Source organism: Akebia trifoliata, chromosome 9 (genome assembly GCF_017979445.1).
Source record: "Akebia trifoliata isolate Shusen 1 chromosome 9, ASM1797944v1, whole genome shotgun sequence".
Taxonomy (NCBI): Eukaryota; Viridiplantae; Streptophyta; class Magnoliopsida; order Ranunculales; family Lardizabalaceae; genus Akebia; species Akebia trifoliata.
This window is the reverse complement of record NC_141383.1, coordinates 4,001,687-4,016,955: the sequence shown is the minus strand read 5'-3', so window position 1 is coordinate 4,016,955 and position 15,269 is coordinate 4,001,687. Positions and strand designations below refer to the sequence as shown.

General features: G+C 34.8%; 1 protein-coding gene and 1 pseudogene across 1 annotated transcript; both read left to right on the top strand.

Moving 5' to 3' along the window:
- The first annotated feature begins 1,337 nt into the window (after positions 1–1,337).
- On the top strand, positions 1,338–3,326 carry LOC147394124 (uncharacterized). Its single transcript, XM_086453747.1, has one exon. The coding sequence runs from the start codon at positions 1,399–1,401 to the stop codon at positions 3,088–3,090; it is 1,692 nt and encodes a 563-aa protein (XP_086309873.1). The 5' UTR covers positions 1,338–1,398; the 3' UTR covers positions 3,091–3,326.
- Positions 3,327–3,812: 486 nt separating this feature from the next.
- LOC147394123 (phytochrome-like) lies at positions 3,813–11,618 on the top strand (annotated as a pseudogene).
- Positions 11,619–15,269: the final 3,651 nt, after the last annotated feature.

The following is a 15,269-nucleotide window of genomic DNA, read 5'->3' as shown; positions in this document are numbered from 1 at the left end:
AATTCTAAATTTTTTAATGATTACATCGTAACTTTTGATTTGCAAAGTAAAAAAAAAAAAAAAAAAAAAAAAAAAAGATGAAAAAACTGATTTACATTACAGTGTCAAGTTCACCAGTTTTTATTGTCTAGTTCAACATTTTTATTGTTGAGTTCAACACCTTTTGCTGTCTAGTTCAACATTTGATTACAACTCACCACTTATTGTGGACCACCTTTTTTTATTGTCTAGTCAACATTAAATTACTAATTGTAGTGTCGAACTCACCACTTAGTGTTGAGTTCACCACTTTTTATTATAGAGTTCGACATTTAATTATTGTCGAGTTTGACAATATTTTCATAAAAACATGTTGAATTTGATAGTAATTAAATGTTGAACTAGACCAAAAAATGTGGTGAATTTGACACTATAAATGTGATCGAAACTTTTCTATCTCTTTTTTACTTCTTTTGAATTAGATACTAGATAAATCTTCTTGAAAAACCCAAAATGCATAAATCTTAGTTACAAATAAAAAATTATAACATAATCATAAAAAAATTAGAATCTCAACTTCGTTTTTTGTTTTTATTATTATTTTACAAATCATTAAAATAAATTAAATATACATCTAAATGTTCGAAATTAAGATAATATCATTATCCATTCGTCATTTATATTCAAAGATCTTCGAAAATGATTGCAATCATCATTGAAATACCTAATTATGTGAATAAGACGAATAATGGATAGTTTGAGTATTTCAAATGCATTTATATATTACAAACGTGAGATTAGGGTTGGCAACAAATCGGTTCGGTACCTCTCTAATATCGATTCAAAAATTTGTAAACATGTACCTGATCTGAATGGATTAATGAATATGTGAATCGAATCTGATCTGTTTCATTTCATCCTTATTTGAATCCTATCCGAACTCATGCCTTATTTTCAAATGATTCAATAAATTAAAAAATTATATATAAAATCAAATAAATTTTTTTTTTAAATCTTCTTTCCAACAACAAATTTATAGGGAAACCAAAAAGAATAATTTTTTTTTTTTTGTTTATATGTATTTATATGAATTAAGAATAGTAAATAAATTATTAAAATATGTTTGAATCGAATTTTTTTCGAAACTGATTAGGGTAGATCTGAATCCAAAATTATTTCGGATATAAGATTCTAATTCAAAAATCTAATTTTTCATGTTTCTTTGAATTGGACCAGTTTGGACATCGGATATATTTCAGATCATTGCCGGTCCTACATGAGATGAGGTTGTGGACTATTAAGAGACCAACCAAAACTTAGGAATTATTTTAGAGGAAAGTCCCCCGCCGGGGTTTTAGAGTAATTTTCTCTTTATTTAAACTTTGAATTTAGATATCCGTTAAAATAATTAAAATTAAAATGGGGTTTTTGCTTCGAATCAGTCGAAGCTTCAGAACCACATCGATCCCTATTTTTCGTAGAATTCGCATTCGAGCAACTCATGTATTAGAATTCTCTGAATCAATCCATACAACTAGTTCAAGAGAACCAAGGAGCGAAGAAATTATCAATCTGGTTTGTGATTTATTAAGGAGAGGTGGGAATTGGGATAATCTGAGTAAGAAATTCGATTCAATCGAGCTAACCCATTCGATAATCGAGAAAATATTACTCGAATTGAAGGAATCAACAGATGCGAAACGGGCTCTGAGTTTCTTCCATTGGTCGGCTCGACGACCCAATTTCGAACATGGAATTCGATCCTACTGTATAACAGTTCATATTTTAGTTCGAGCTCGGCTTCTGATTGATGCCCGAGCTTTGTTGGAGTCGATTATAAAAAGGAGCACTAAAGATGGTGATTCTTCGGGATTTGTGGTTTTACGGTTGTTGCTTAGTACTTACAAGAACACATTTTCGACACCATTTGTGTTTGATTTGTTAATCCAAACTTATTCAAAATTAAGGATGTTTGATATGGCTTTCGATGGTTGTCGATTATTGGAAGAACATGGGTTCTCTTGTAGTCTCATAAGTTTCAATACTTTGATCCATGTAGTTCAAAAATCTGATAGGAATGTATTGGTTTGGAAAGTTTACGAGTATATGATCGAAAGAAGAACGTACCCAAACGAAATTACGATTAGGATTATGATAAGTGCATTGTGCAAAGAAGGAAAGTTGCAAAAATTTGTGGAAATTTTGGATAGGATCCATGGGAAGAGATGCTCTCCCGGAGTGATCGTTAACACTTCTTTGGTATTTAGAGTCTTAGAAGAGGGAAGAATTGATGACGGGATCTTGTTGTTGAAGAGAATGTTGTTGAAGAATGTGATCCTCGATGATGTTACTTACTCTTTGATTATTTATTCTAAGTTGAAAATTGGGAATTTGGAGTCTGCACAAGAGGTGTTTGGAGAAATGGTTAAAAGGGGTTTTCACGCAAATCCTTTTCTTTATACCCTTTTCATAGGTACCCATTGTAAGGAAGGAAGGATCAATGAAGCCAAAGATTTGATGCAAGAAATGCAAACAATGGGTTTGAAGCCTTACGATGATACTTTTAATGTTCTAATTGAGGAGTGCTCGAGAGTGGGAAGATTGGAGGAGAGTGTACGGTTTTGTGAAGAAATGATGAAGGAAGGATTCTTGCCTAGTTGTTCTGCTTTTAACGAGATGGTTGGAAAGCTAAGTGAAACAAGGGATGTGAAGAAGGCCAATGCTATGCTGACTGTTTTGTTAGATAAAGGATTTCTCCCAAATGAGGCCACGTACTCTTATCTTATGGATGGGTATAGGAAAGAAGGTGAGATCCAAGAAGTTCTCAAGCTTTATTATGAGATGGAGTATAGAGCCCTCACTCCTGGTTTGATGGTTTATACGTCGATAATCAGAAGCTTATGCCGATGTGGGAAGTTGAATGAAGCAGAGAAATATCTTACGGTTATGAAAGATCGATCAGTAGAGCCAACCGTCTACATTTATGAGATATTAATTGCCGGCTTCTATGAGAAGGGTGATATGGAAAGGACACTACAGCTTCACAACGAGATGGTTAGGAAAGAAATGAAGCCGTCATACTTTTACGGCGTTGGTGGAGAGAATCCCTAATGCTAGTTCTTCTCAGAAAGAAACTGAGTGCATTCGTGATAATAATGGTTAGTGTGTATCAATCACATTATTGAATGCAAGTGAGTGTCATCTAGCGGTGACGTTTTGAAGGCTACACAGGACAGACAATAAATTCAAAGACAAACCAAGGATGCTTGTTGATTTACTCTGCATTGGGGCTTAGACGAATGAACTCAGATAAGCCCAAAAGGTTGCAGTGCTGCACTAGCGCTTTTCCCTATGAACTTCACTTGTCACTCTCACCGCTTTCAGAAAGTTAGGTTTGTGAACCAACTCACCCACCTAACTTGGAAAGATAGATTGATTTGTCTAATGCTTGTTCAACATTAGTATGATACTGTGAGTGGGTTAGATCCACTGCTCGGTTGGTTTGACACATTGCAAAGCAACTTTGTGGTCAAGGGTTCAAGTTCAACTTACCCATAAAAAATTAAAAATGAACGAAAAAAAAACAAAATGATAAGAAACATCATTAGTGTGACTGGGCTTAGAACCATAGCTCAGTTGGTTTGACACATTGCAAAGCAACTTTGAGGTTGACGGTTCAAATCTAGCTTACCCTTAAAAAATTGAAGGGGAGGGGGGACATTAGTGTGACTAGTAAATTTAATATATAGATGTAGAGTAACTATACTGAGTTTGTACCATCACATTGTTTAGTGAAGTTAAGTATGTAAACCAAGTAGTAATTCCTTGTTTGAATGGCGTACAGGTATGAAAGCGCATGCAGGAGAACTAGACACTGTTTTGCAGCCCCACAAGTTTTGAGCAACAGCCAGATTAGGTCATGTATTGCTGGGGGAAGGGTGATTGATGAGTTGTGTTGCGTTATTTACCTAAACAACCAGAAGAACACATCATGGAAGGCAACACAGGTGAAGGACCTTTTTTTTACAATGGAATCTCTTGGATCCCTAGTGTCAATTTATCTTGCCTTCTCTATCTCAATGGAAAACGTTGATTACTGAATTAAAAAAATCTCTGAGAAGTTTGTATAAAGCGTCGATATTCCATTACCAATTGAAAGACAATTTTTCCTTAATACTTGAATGAAGGTCAGACCACCTTGCCTTCACCAGGCATATTGTGGTAAGCTAGCCAAAGATGGATTTCTTCCATTCTACTTGCAATTGGATTTACAGTTTTTCTCTAGAAACTCTTGAAGGTAAAGTACCTACCTTAACCCTCAATGATCTTGATTGGCAAGACACTATGTTGTAAATTACCATCAAAAGAACCTCCTGTAACATAAGGATTTCTTCATCCACCGATCCCATACCAACCCTACTAATTCCAAATCTCAACAATGTAGCTTTCCAAATCCAGCCATTATATGGACATTTGAAGAATGATCATTGGTCTCCAAATCATTAAGAAGGTGGTAACATCTTGAAACTAATTATATTGCCCCCTTCCCCTCTCCTTCTGAAGATTTTCAATCATAGTTAGCTTATTTTGAATGGTGAACCAAGATATAGAAGAGTACCTAGGTACCCTCCTCTTATTCCATATTATATTGCACTAACCCACTTTCCTCCTTTCCCCCATAAGGCTCAAGTAAGCAATTTTAGAAGAAAACCTTCCATTAGATGGCTTTGTCCATGCCACCCTATCCTCCATCACCCTTAATGGTGCTGTCTTAGCTTTAATCCACTCTACCATTTCCTCCATTCGTTGATGTAGGGATTTGGCAATTTCCATACGCCTTCTTTGATAAAGTCAATTATTGTTGCCTCCAAATGGCTTTCAAATTGATGAACAATCCTATAACCAAATTTCACAATGATAGATTCCCCATCAATCCATGGATCTCTCCACAATAAAGTGGATGCCACATTCCCCTCCAAGATTCTTACAAACCGCATCATAGCTTCCCGGGCTTTCAATAAACCTCCCCAAGCCCAGGAAGCATTGCGTGGAACTTGGCAATGCCAAATGTCACCCTTCCCAGCATACCTTGATGTTACCCATTTAGCCCACATGGATTTTTTCTCAATAATGTTCCAGAAAAAGTTTCATCAACACAGTGGCTAGGGCCTCCCTCCAAAAAGGGAGAGGTCTTGAGTTCAAGCCCCCTTCTTGGCCACCTTTATGAATTTCCCATAAATTGCCCGTTGAGTGTGGGGGGAGGGGACTGCATATGCCCCGAGTATTTCATCAAGGTAACCATAAATATGGTGGAGAGAATAGGGTGCCTAACACTTTCTCAATTCTTTAATGGGATCCTTTACCCAAATCTTGACCATTTGTCACTTTTCTTGAAAAGGTATTTTCAAAGAAAAATCAGTTTTGGGTGACCATTCACACCTTAAAAATCAATGGATAGAGGTGACTCTCAATTTTAAGTAGAGAGATTTTTCCTGTCGAAAACCACATAGATACAGAAATGTGGAATTCCAAATTGATTTAGTTTTATTCAAAGGGTACCTGTAGGATCCATAACTAATTATTTATTTATTATAGAACATAGATGATTGAAGGCTTCCCCGCCTTTTAAAGTTAACAGATATTATAATCATCTTTTCTTCATTGACACTACATTCTTATTTAAATTTTAAAGGGTGGTTTAATCATATCCCTCCACTTAGTTTTGAACATTTGAGATTCCATCACATTGTTAAATTGGTGACATATTCCTTGACCGCAATCTACTCTAAAACACTAACAAAAATGATATAAATACCCTAAAATTCAATCCGTCGTAAAAAACCGTATGCTTATTTTTCTCCCAAAAAATGGTCATCTTCAAGCTCTTCAACATATAGTCGAAAGATAAATTAATTTTAATCTCTTCAACATTTAACACATAAATCATATTTTTTTGTTTTTCATTCAATAGCATTGGATATGCATTCTACTAGTTAATTCTAAATTCTTATCATCCTCTTAGTTTGATTTTACTTGCTTGTTCATATAAATAAGAGGGAATCATATTATCACTCAAGGTATTTTTGTCTTTCCCGGACCAACGAGCACCCTTGGTCCTTGTCAATTCTAGTTTCACTTATTTTAGAATCATAACCCAAAGCTACGTAAGATCACCATTTTCCATACTAAGTGAATCTTTGTTGAACAAACTATGTTGGACAAATGATTAAGATTAGATAGACAGTCTTTTTCTATGAATTAGTACATATTTGTGTGATATTAGTCTCTATATATTGTCCGTTGTCCAACTATTTGCTTGCTTTCCTCAAAATAAAAATAAAAATAAATAAATAAATAAATCCAAAGAGCAAGGTAGGATCCTGATCATATTGGGTGAATTGTGACCTCATACCATCATGTTGGGTGAGCAACAATTACTTTGTCATAGATATTGAACTCCGATCTCAAATTCGACTAGGATCCTTTCTATATTCATTTAGAATAGTTCTCATTTTGGAAATTCTAGGTGGTGTTGCCCACATCTCCATTTTATGAAGCATATTTTTTTGGATAACATTCATGAACTCCAATCTCAAATTTGATGAGGATATCCTGACTACATTCATGTAGAATAATTATCATTTAGGAATGAGTCGTGATAATATGACTTGCCAGGTGGCATATTCACATGAATCCATGACGTGTGACAAGTTCGGTTACCTTAGACCTGTACGCCTCAGGATACACGATTGCACTTCGCCATAAAATGTGTATTCTGAGGGAACCGTGTATCCCAAGGCGTACAGATCTACGGTTCCCGAACTTGTCCATGTCATGGAGTCATTTGAGTATGCCACTTGGCGAGTCATATTATCAGGACTCTCTATGAAGTTCTTGGTGGTGTTGTTCATGTCTCTATTTTATGAAGCATGATTATTTTGGGGCTTTTTTTATGAGTCTTTTGCTAATTAGTATATATATTTTTTGTCTTATGGGATGTTTTGGGCCTTCTAGTTTTTTTATTTAATAGGAAATCATTAAAGCTTTCACTAATGCTTATATAGTGGCCCCATTAGGATGTCCCATGTAGTTTTGGGAGTCGAAGATTTTTTTTTTTTTTTGAGTTCTTTGTCGAGAAATATTTGTGAGTTGGATGCATGGTTCTTTAAATTTGTGTTAAGCGGTTTCCCGACAAGTCAAGTCATTATCTACACATTAATTGAGTGTTGTCTTACAATTAGGTCAAGTCATTCCCCTTTCTATTCTTTTTTTCTCGGTTCATCTTATATAAGTGTAATCGTTGTTTTCAATGATAGAAAATACATTTTTATTTCTGCTAGAAATTTGGGGGTAGATTGTTTATGTAGTTAAGGTTTGCTTATAATTCATATTAGTATTGTTTGGGAAGCTAATGGTATCGGTCAACAAGGAGTTACTGTTAATCAATCCTTGAGTTCGTTAGTTGTGCTCGGTGTTGAGCTCGTTGTAGGGGCATCAAGTGCAAAGCCCCCGCACCAGAGAGAAAAATCATACTTTTGCATAGGTAGGTCGCTAACCCTAATTTGTTAGGGGTATTTATCCTAGTTTTCGATAAGAGAAACCTTGTATTAGGTTTTGTCATTTTGGAGAATAGTGAAATCCGTGCACATGTGTGGACATTCCTCAATCTTAAGAGAAACACGTAAATATTGTGTCGTGTGCTTGCATTAATTTCGATCTTACACGTGTAATATGGAGATGAACGTCTAAGAAAAATTATAAGTTCTTTAGTATTATTTGCAACTTGAAATTGACTCAAAGAAATCGACAATTAACTCAATTCAACATGGTTTGCATGAAAATCTTGGTTCTTTTAAACGACCCATTTTTCTTTTAATCGAACCACCACTTAACAAATTTTGGTGGGATTTGGTCACTTTTAGAACTTTGGTGGAACACGTGCAATACCAATGAGATGTTGACTCCTAGAAAGAGATAAATGGGTGCCTAGTGAAACAATTAAATTTTTTGAAAAATAAATATAGAATGGAAGAAAGATAAATAAAGATCCAAAGCATCAAATGTATTTTTCATTATTAGTTGTAGGTTCATACGTTGTTCATGAAAGTTTTCTTGACATGTAAATCATATGACCAAATAGTTTTAAACACAACTTTCATTGTTTGATTACTCTATAATTCCCCTTCACAGTTGTGCTTGTCAAAATGAGAGTGAATAAGAAGAATTATTTAAAAATGCAATTGAGTCATTGGAGTAAACCAAATGTTGTATTGTTACTCAGATGAAAGAAAATGTAAGTTCTTGTTCTCTTGGGTCTTGACTAGTGCACATAGTTTTCTCCCAATTTACCATTTCGGGAGAAGCTCTACAATTGATTGTGTTTTATAAATGTCATTTGGTTGTCTACTACGAGCACATACTCTAGTTTCCACGATGTTAATTTTCATATGGCTAGTTGTACCAGCCACCTGAAGCCGAATGTTTGTGATATCAAATCCCTATGTATGATGCATGCACTTTGCAAACAATGACATTTTGACAATAGAATTCGTTGGGCCAGGCTCAAGAATTTTAGGAACCAAAATTCAGTGTCTCATGGGCAACGGATTTTATGTTATAATACTAATAATAAAACAGAGTTGCCGAAAGGGGAACAAGTGTGTGAAATGAACCCTAAACCCTAACTGGATCTCTATCTTTTTACTCTCTCAATATTTGAAGGTTGAAAATGATGGAGTGAAAAAGAAATAATCCGGCCCATTGCTTCAATGGACTATCTCGATCTTTGAAGGTGAAAATGATGGAGTGAAGAAGAAAAGATCCGACCAGTTGCTTCAAAGTTCTCTTTCGATCTTTGAAGGTTGGAGCCTAAATCTCTCTCGATCTTTGATTATGGAATATTATTCTTTGTTTCATTTATGAAATTGTTAATCATTTTTTTTGTGTTCATTAGTGGAGGGAGTCAAGCAAGGCCTTCGATCTTTGGTGACATTCGACTAGTGGCTCCCATAGAGCTTCATCTAGTGGATCCGATTTCTCTTCCGATCAATCTTGCATTTTGGTGGCTAGAAATCACAAGTACTGAGATTTGTTTCATAAATTTTTTGTGCTTTTAGTTTTTTTAACCTTTTTTCCGGAATAGATTTGGTGTAGAACTCTTCCAATCGGTGAGATTTAGGGTACTTGATGCTTGGATATAGACTTTTTGGTGTTCAATTAGTTTTTAATATTTCTAATAATTATGGAGGCATTTATCTTGTAGTTAATCTGTTTTAACCCTTAAATGCAATAAAAAAATTGTATCCAATAACTCTACAGAGATGGAAGATAGGTCTTGAGACCAACTACTTTGGAGCACTACATTTGCTAATGGTAGCATTATAAGCTCATTGCAAGTGTATGGTCCAGAGTGTGTAGTCAAGTGCGATGGAGCTGTGTTGTACTATGGTGCGAGGTGTTGGTCATTGGGGGTTACACCGACCGAAGCACGGATAAAGGATATTGTAGAGTGGTTGCTTGCCCATCATGGGAACTCTATGAGGCTGAGTATAGATAGTTTAGCTGATGCTGGTTACCCGGACGCGGCTTTGTTTGGGGAAGCAGTGTGTGGTATGGCTACAACATCGATTGGGCCAAAATATTTCTTGTTTCGGTTTAGGTCTCACACTGCAAAGGAAGTCAAATGGGGAGGAGCGAAGCATTATCCCAAGGATAAAGATGATGGAGGAATGCACCCAAGGTCATCTTTTAAGGCTTTCCTTGAAGTATTAAAAAGTAGGAGTTTGCCTTGGGAGGTTTCTGAGATCAATGCCATTCACTCTCTTCAACTTATTATGCGAAATTGGCTTTAAGATATTGAGGAAAGTGGTCCTCAGAACACAACTCCTGCCCAACTGAATGATTTGGAGATGCAGGGGATGGATGAACTTAGTTCGGTGGTATGTGAGATGGTCAGACTGATTGAGACAGCAACATCTCCCATTTTTGCAGTTGATTCGGCTGGGCTTATTAATGGATGGAATAATAAAACTGCTGAGTTGACAGGTTTAGCGGCTAGTGAAGCTGTAAAACCCTGAGTTTTTGATTCGTATCTCGAGAAAAATAAATAATGGAATTTGGAGAAAATCCTAAAAGTGGGACTTAGGGATAAAATTTTAAGATGTTTCTGATTATTTTTAATGGAATCTGATCTCACCATTGGATTCAAAATGATCAAAAAACATACTTTAGCATGTAAGCACGCTCAAATGCGAATATGAACAGAGAAGTTGCAAAATCCTCGATTACCGAGTCGGATCAGGTTAAAATAATGATTTTTTGCTAGAGTAAGAATTGTTAAGATTCGATCATACCATTAGGTTCGTAATGAAAAATTATAGAAAATTGACTATTTACTTGTCATTTTCGGAGCCTAAAAGTCGAATTATTGTCAAAAACGAAAATGACGTCAATTTTAGGGTCCCATCGTGCCAAAAATGTAACTTTTTGTTAAAGACAGAATTTGTGAAATTGACCACATTATTAGATCCAGAATGAAAAATTAGACAACATAAAGTATTCACTTGTTACTTTTGGAGTTTGGACGGTCAAGTTATCGTCGAACGAAATAATAGGCAAAATATCGAAATTGTCACAAAATTTTATGTAAATAAATTTTTAAATTTTTTTTACTATTCATCTTCCAAAGTTGTCCAAAAACTAGTCACGAAATTTTAAATTTTTTTTTTTCCGATCTTCAAACTCAGATTCACTACAAACGGCTTGCGTTCGATAACCGATGCAGAAGGGAAAAAAGTCCGCAGTCTCGACATCTACAAAATCTACCCAAGATCTCTTCGTTTCATCTTCTCTTTCACCTTGTATCATCGAAAATTAGCCGTATATATATACGGGGGTTTCGTAACTTCGACCTCGGATTTCATTTGTTTCGGGGTCAAACCGTCTTTCGTCGTAGAAGGGAGAAATGATGACGACATCGAGATCTTTGAAACCACATGGCCAAATTCAAAAATCAGTCGCATCAAAGTTTGATTCATCTCGATTTTCACATCAATCGTCTCGATTTCCGTGCACGTGCTTCAATTCCGTCGCCTAGAGATGGTAATGAACTCTCAATTTCTATTAGTAATCGTAGATTGTGAAAATTGCATTTAGGATTTTATTAAAAATATGTGATGTGTTTCCAAAAATATAGAATGCAATCGGTTATTTCAAATTCATGCCAAAACTTGCATATTTGATATGTTTAATTGTATTTTTTAACAAATTATACGTGGGTAGGATATTTCACCAAATTATTTCTGTCAGTTGGGTCCTATGAACCGCTCGGACCCCGTTTTGATCTAAGTTTTGTACTTTTTCAATGTTATTGATAAAAATGAATTTCATAGTTGGAAAAATGATTTAACATTCAATGAACTCATATTGAGTTGATGAATATTAGAAAGTGGATATTTTGTTTGAGAGATTGAAAACTGTAAAAATCAGAAAAAGAGAAAAAAATGGTATGAAATGGTAAAATGTCATAGTCACACCCAAGGGGTGATGTCTACATTTTACATTGTTGTGTTGTGTGTAGGTTAGTGAACGGATATCTAGAGATAATGTTACTAGTTACATGTTTATTTACTTTCTGTTAGCGCGAGACGCTCTTTACTTTTCCGTTCCGTTATTTATTTTAGGCCGGATGGCCACAGTTGCATGGTAGGAAACTGGATATCCATTATCAACCTTGTATTGTTAATTTCTCTTTTGTTTTCAATGAAAAATATATATATATATATATATTATATATATATATATATATATATATATATATATATATATATATAGCTATTTTGTGAGCTGTTAAAGAGTCTGTGAATGCCTGAAAGGATAGTGCGTCATATCATCCGGAGTGGTGTAGTACTATCCTGGGATGTACGGTAGGGACCACCAAGCTCATACATGGTATGAGACGCGTATGAGAGTGGATTCACAACTGGAGTCCGGGTTTATTCCTCTCTATCTTTATCAGTGAACTTGTAATGTAAATGTGGTCGTATATGAATGGTTTGTATATTTGGGAATCACATGCGCGCCTGATAGGCATAGACGAAGATGATTAGTCAGTGATCACTAACAATCTATAGTAGTCGAACGTTCTGACACATAGAAAAGAGACCCATTGTTTACGGTCTGTCAAACGGCCAGCTTGAATCGGATAAATGCTCTCACAAGTGTGGTAAATAGCGACCAGCCACAAAATCAGAAATTAATATTTTATTATGAAACATCATGTCCCGACTGGGAGCGATCCAATCGTGAATCCCAACTTTTTAATTCCACTTCTCCACCATTGTGTATTATGTATATGCTGCTTTATTTTGATATATAAAATGAAATGCATGTTTAATGTTTTCATTTGACTAATAAGATTTGTATAAAAAGAAAATGTTATAGTGAGTACTATTGATCGATGTAATGTGAGTTTTAAAATATTTAGTTGCTCATCCCTGGCTATATGTACTAGTTAATCATAGTTTCTTCTGTAAAACTTTGCTTATTTTAAAATGATTCAGTATGTTTATTCGTTTATGTTAGGAGAGGTTATTTGCAGAAATTATTTGCTTCCCTACTGGGTAACCATTGTTACTCACCTTTTCTTTCTCCATTTTTTAGTTTCAGATTCAGAGCTAGGCGAGACAGGTATATAACACGAGTGATGATCATCTGGTGGGTCAGATAGACAAACAGAGTTCGTCACCTGGTGAGTACTGGAGCTATATCCCCTAGTGGTGCAGTTCGTCTAGAAGTACTTTTGTTAGAGTGAGGAATTTTTGTATAATCTTGTATTTTATTTATCCTTCCGCACTCTGATCTATCGTATGTTATTAGATGTATATAGGTTTTCGCTAGTTATTATATTTTGTATGTATATACAGGATATTATGTATGTCGTTTATCAGGTGCAGGTTGAACGCCTTGGAATGCTACCATAAACAGAGGAGACCATGCTGAAATTTCGATGTGTCACCTAGTGCCTCGAGATCTGACATGGGATTTTGTGTTAGCGTTTGATGGGGCGCCACAGAAGTTATGGGGGAGTCACTGGTTAATGAGATTGTCCATAAAGAATCCTGTGTAGTTGTTGAAAGTCATCTATCAAGAGCTTTGCGAGGTATGTGTTTCTTACAAGAATAATCAAAAGATTATGGTAATTGTTGATGATACATAATTCGATCATACTATCTTGATGGAAATGTCATTTTTGTGTTCTATGCTTTGCATGATCTTTATCGTTTCTATATATAGTGGTGTAGTATCTTTCTTTAGTAATGTCACTCGTTGCATACAAGAGAGTGAAAATAAGATATTAAAGGGCTTTCTCTTTAGAATTGGAAGCCCTTTAAAGCATTTTTCTTAATGACCATGATAAGTGGTAAAGAATTGGTTTTTTCTTATAATGAGTTGCCTATTTTATTTTTATCAAGTAGAAAGAACAGAGTATGTATGCAAATCATTGTTTTTGATTGTGTGTGAGGCTTACACCTCAAAGTTAGAGTCATTAAAAACATGCTGAGGTGCAAAGAAATGTAAAAAATAGTTAAGGTTTATGTCTACCAGTACCAAAAAATGCTCAAAATCCAAAAGGCATATGCCTTAGAGTGAGGTGTACACCTCACATGAATTTTCTGCTAATTTTCTATTATTTAAATAATATATTAATCGTGTTTTTTATTTTCTTCCTCCCTCATTCTTTTCTTTATTCTCTTATTCTATTTCTTTGTTTTCACTGGCATGCAACATGATTGGAGCATTTATAAATAAATTCAAATATAAGCTAGCAATATATGCTAAGTAAGTTGTTGAATTCTTTTGATTCTTAAATAATTTTTGTAATATTTAGTATTATGAAGATTAAAATTATTTTAAAAAAAAATTGTATTTAGGTATATTATTGCATTATAGTTATTACTGCCGAGACTTTCAATTATTTTATATTATTACTAATCTAGTGGATTAAAACTTGGAATTCAATTCTATAGATCTGAAATTTGAAATTCAAAATATGTGGTAGCTATCCTAAACATTAATTATCTTTGGGTGTTTCTCTCTTAGGCCTCATTTCATTTTTTTCCTCTTTGTTCCTTTTTTTGTAAAAAAAAAGCTTTTTTATGGGTAAAAAAGCTAGCATCCTTATTTAGACCATCTATGGGACATGTGCTGTTAATGTGTATGAAGGAGTAGGGTTTCCAGCTGAACTCTTCGGAGTCGAGGATCCAGTCCAGTATCTTGTTCTTTATCTTAGCCATTAATTGGATTCTCTAATTTAATACACCTATTTTTTAGTCAATTGCAGCTTTATTTACATGACTATTTTCATTCTTTGGAATGTTTGTTAAGTTTTAAGCGTGATCTTATTTCTGTTTCTTAGTATTGCTCCAGTTTGACGATGTCAAATGAAAAGTTTTCTGTGAGCTTGTTGATTAGGATACTGATAGAAAAAGGGTTGTTGATTTGGATCCTTGTTTATTTTCTAGTTACAATTTTCTTGTTCAAGTGAAATGCTTATTATCAATATTAATTAGTTGAAACTGACTCATTCTGTACCTCAACCCTCTAAGAAATTCATCTTCTATAGATGGGGCCTCTCCAGTGGATGGTTTTGTAGTTAGTCCTGGACGTACACACTACTCTGTAGGTTTAATGTCTCTTTCAGAAAAGAGCACTAAGCTGTATGTTCGCTACACCTTTGTGATAAGTACAATTGAGATTTTGAATCATAATCTGCGTGCTTTTGTAGCCTTGATAATGTGACTTTAGTTACTTAGGTGAATTATAATGTTGAGTCATTTCATCTCATAATGGTATTAAACTACAGAAACACGTGCTGCTTGTTCTCTTTTGTTCCTGATGTAAATGATTTATTTCTAGTCGGGTCATTGTCATAGCCCTGGAGCTTAAAAGCTTCTAAGAGGCCATACTTTTTAAAGGGTAATGCTAGTCTCTTAGTTTTCTATAGAAGTTAATGCTAGTCTCTTTGTTTGCCCTTGTGTAGGATAGCACCTGAGCATCTAATAATATCAAAGGTTCTAGAAAGAGCATGTGGTGTAACCACAAATGTTGGTATAAAATGTTTGGAGCCACTAACCTGTAAGGACAGCTTTATATTTCTCAAAGTTTGTACTTTTTATCCAAAACATCCTTACCACAACCATCTTAATAAACATTAGTACATGAAGGGCCATTCAAATCTTAAATTTGTTTTTGATTTTGGTGAATATGAGCCATGTCACTTCTGCAGCAAA

Coding starts and splice junctions, on each gene's coding strand:
- LOC147394124 (XM_086453747.1), top strand. CDS start 1,399: ATGGGGTTTTTGCTTCGAATCAGTCGAAGCTTCAGAACCACATCGATC.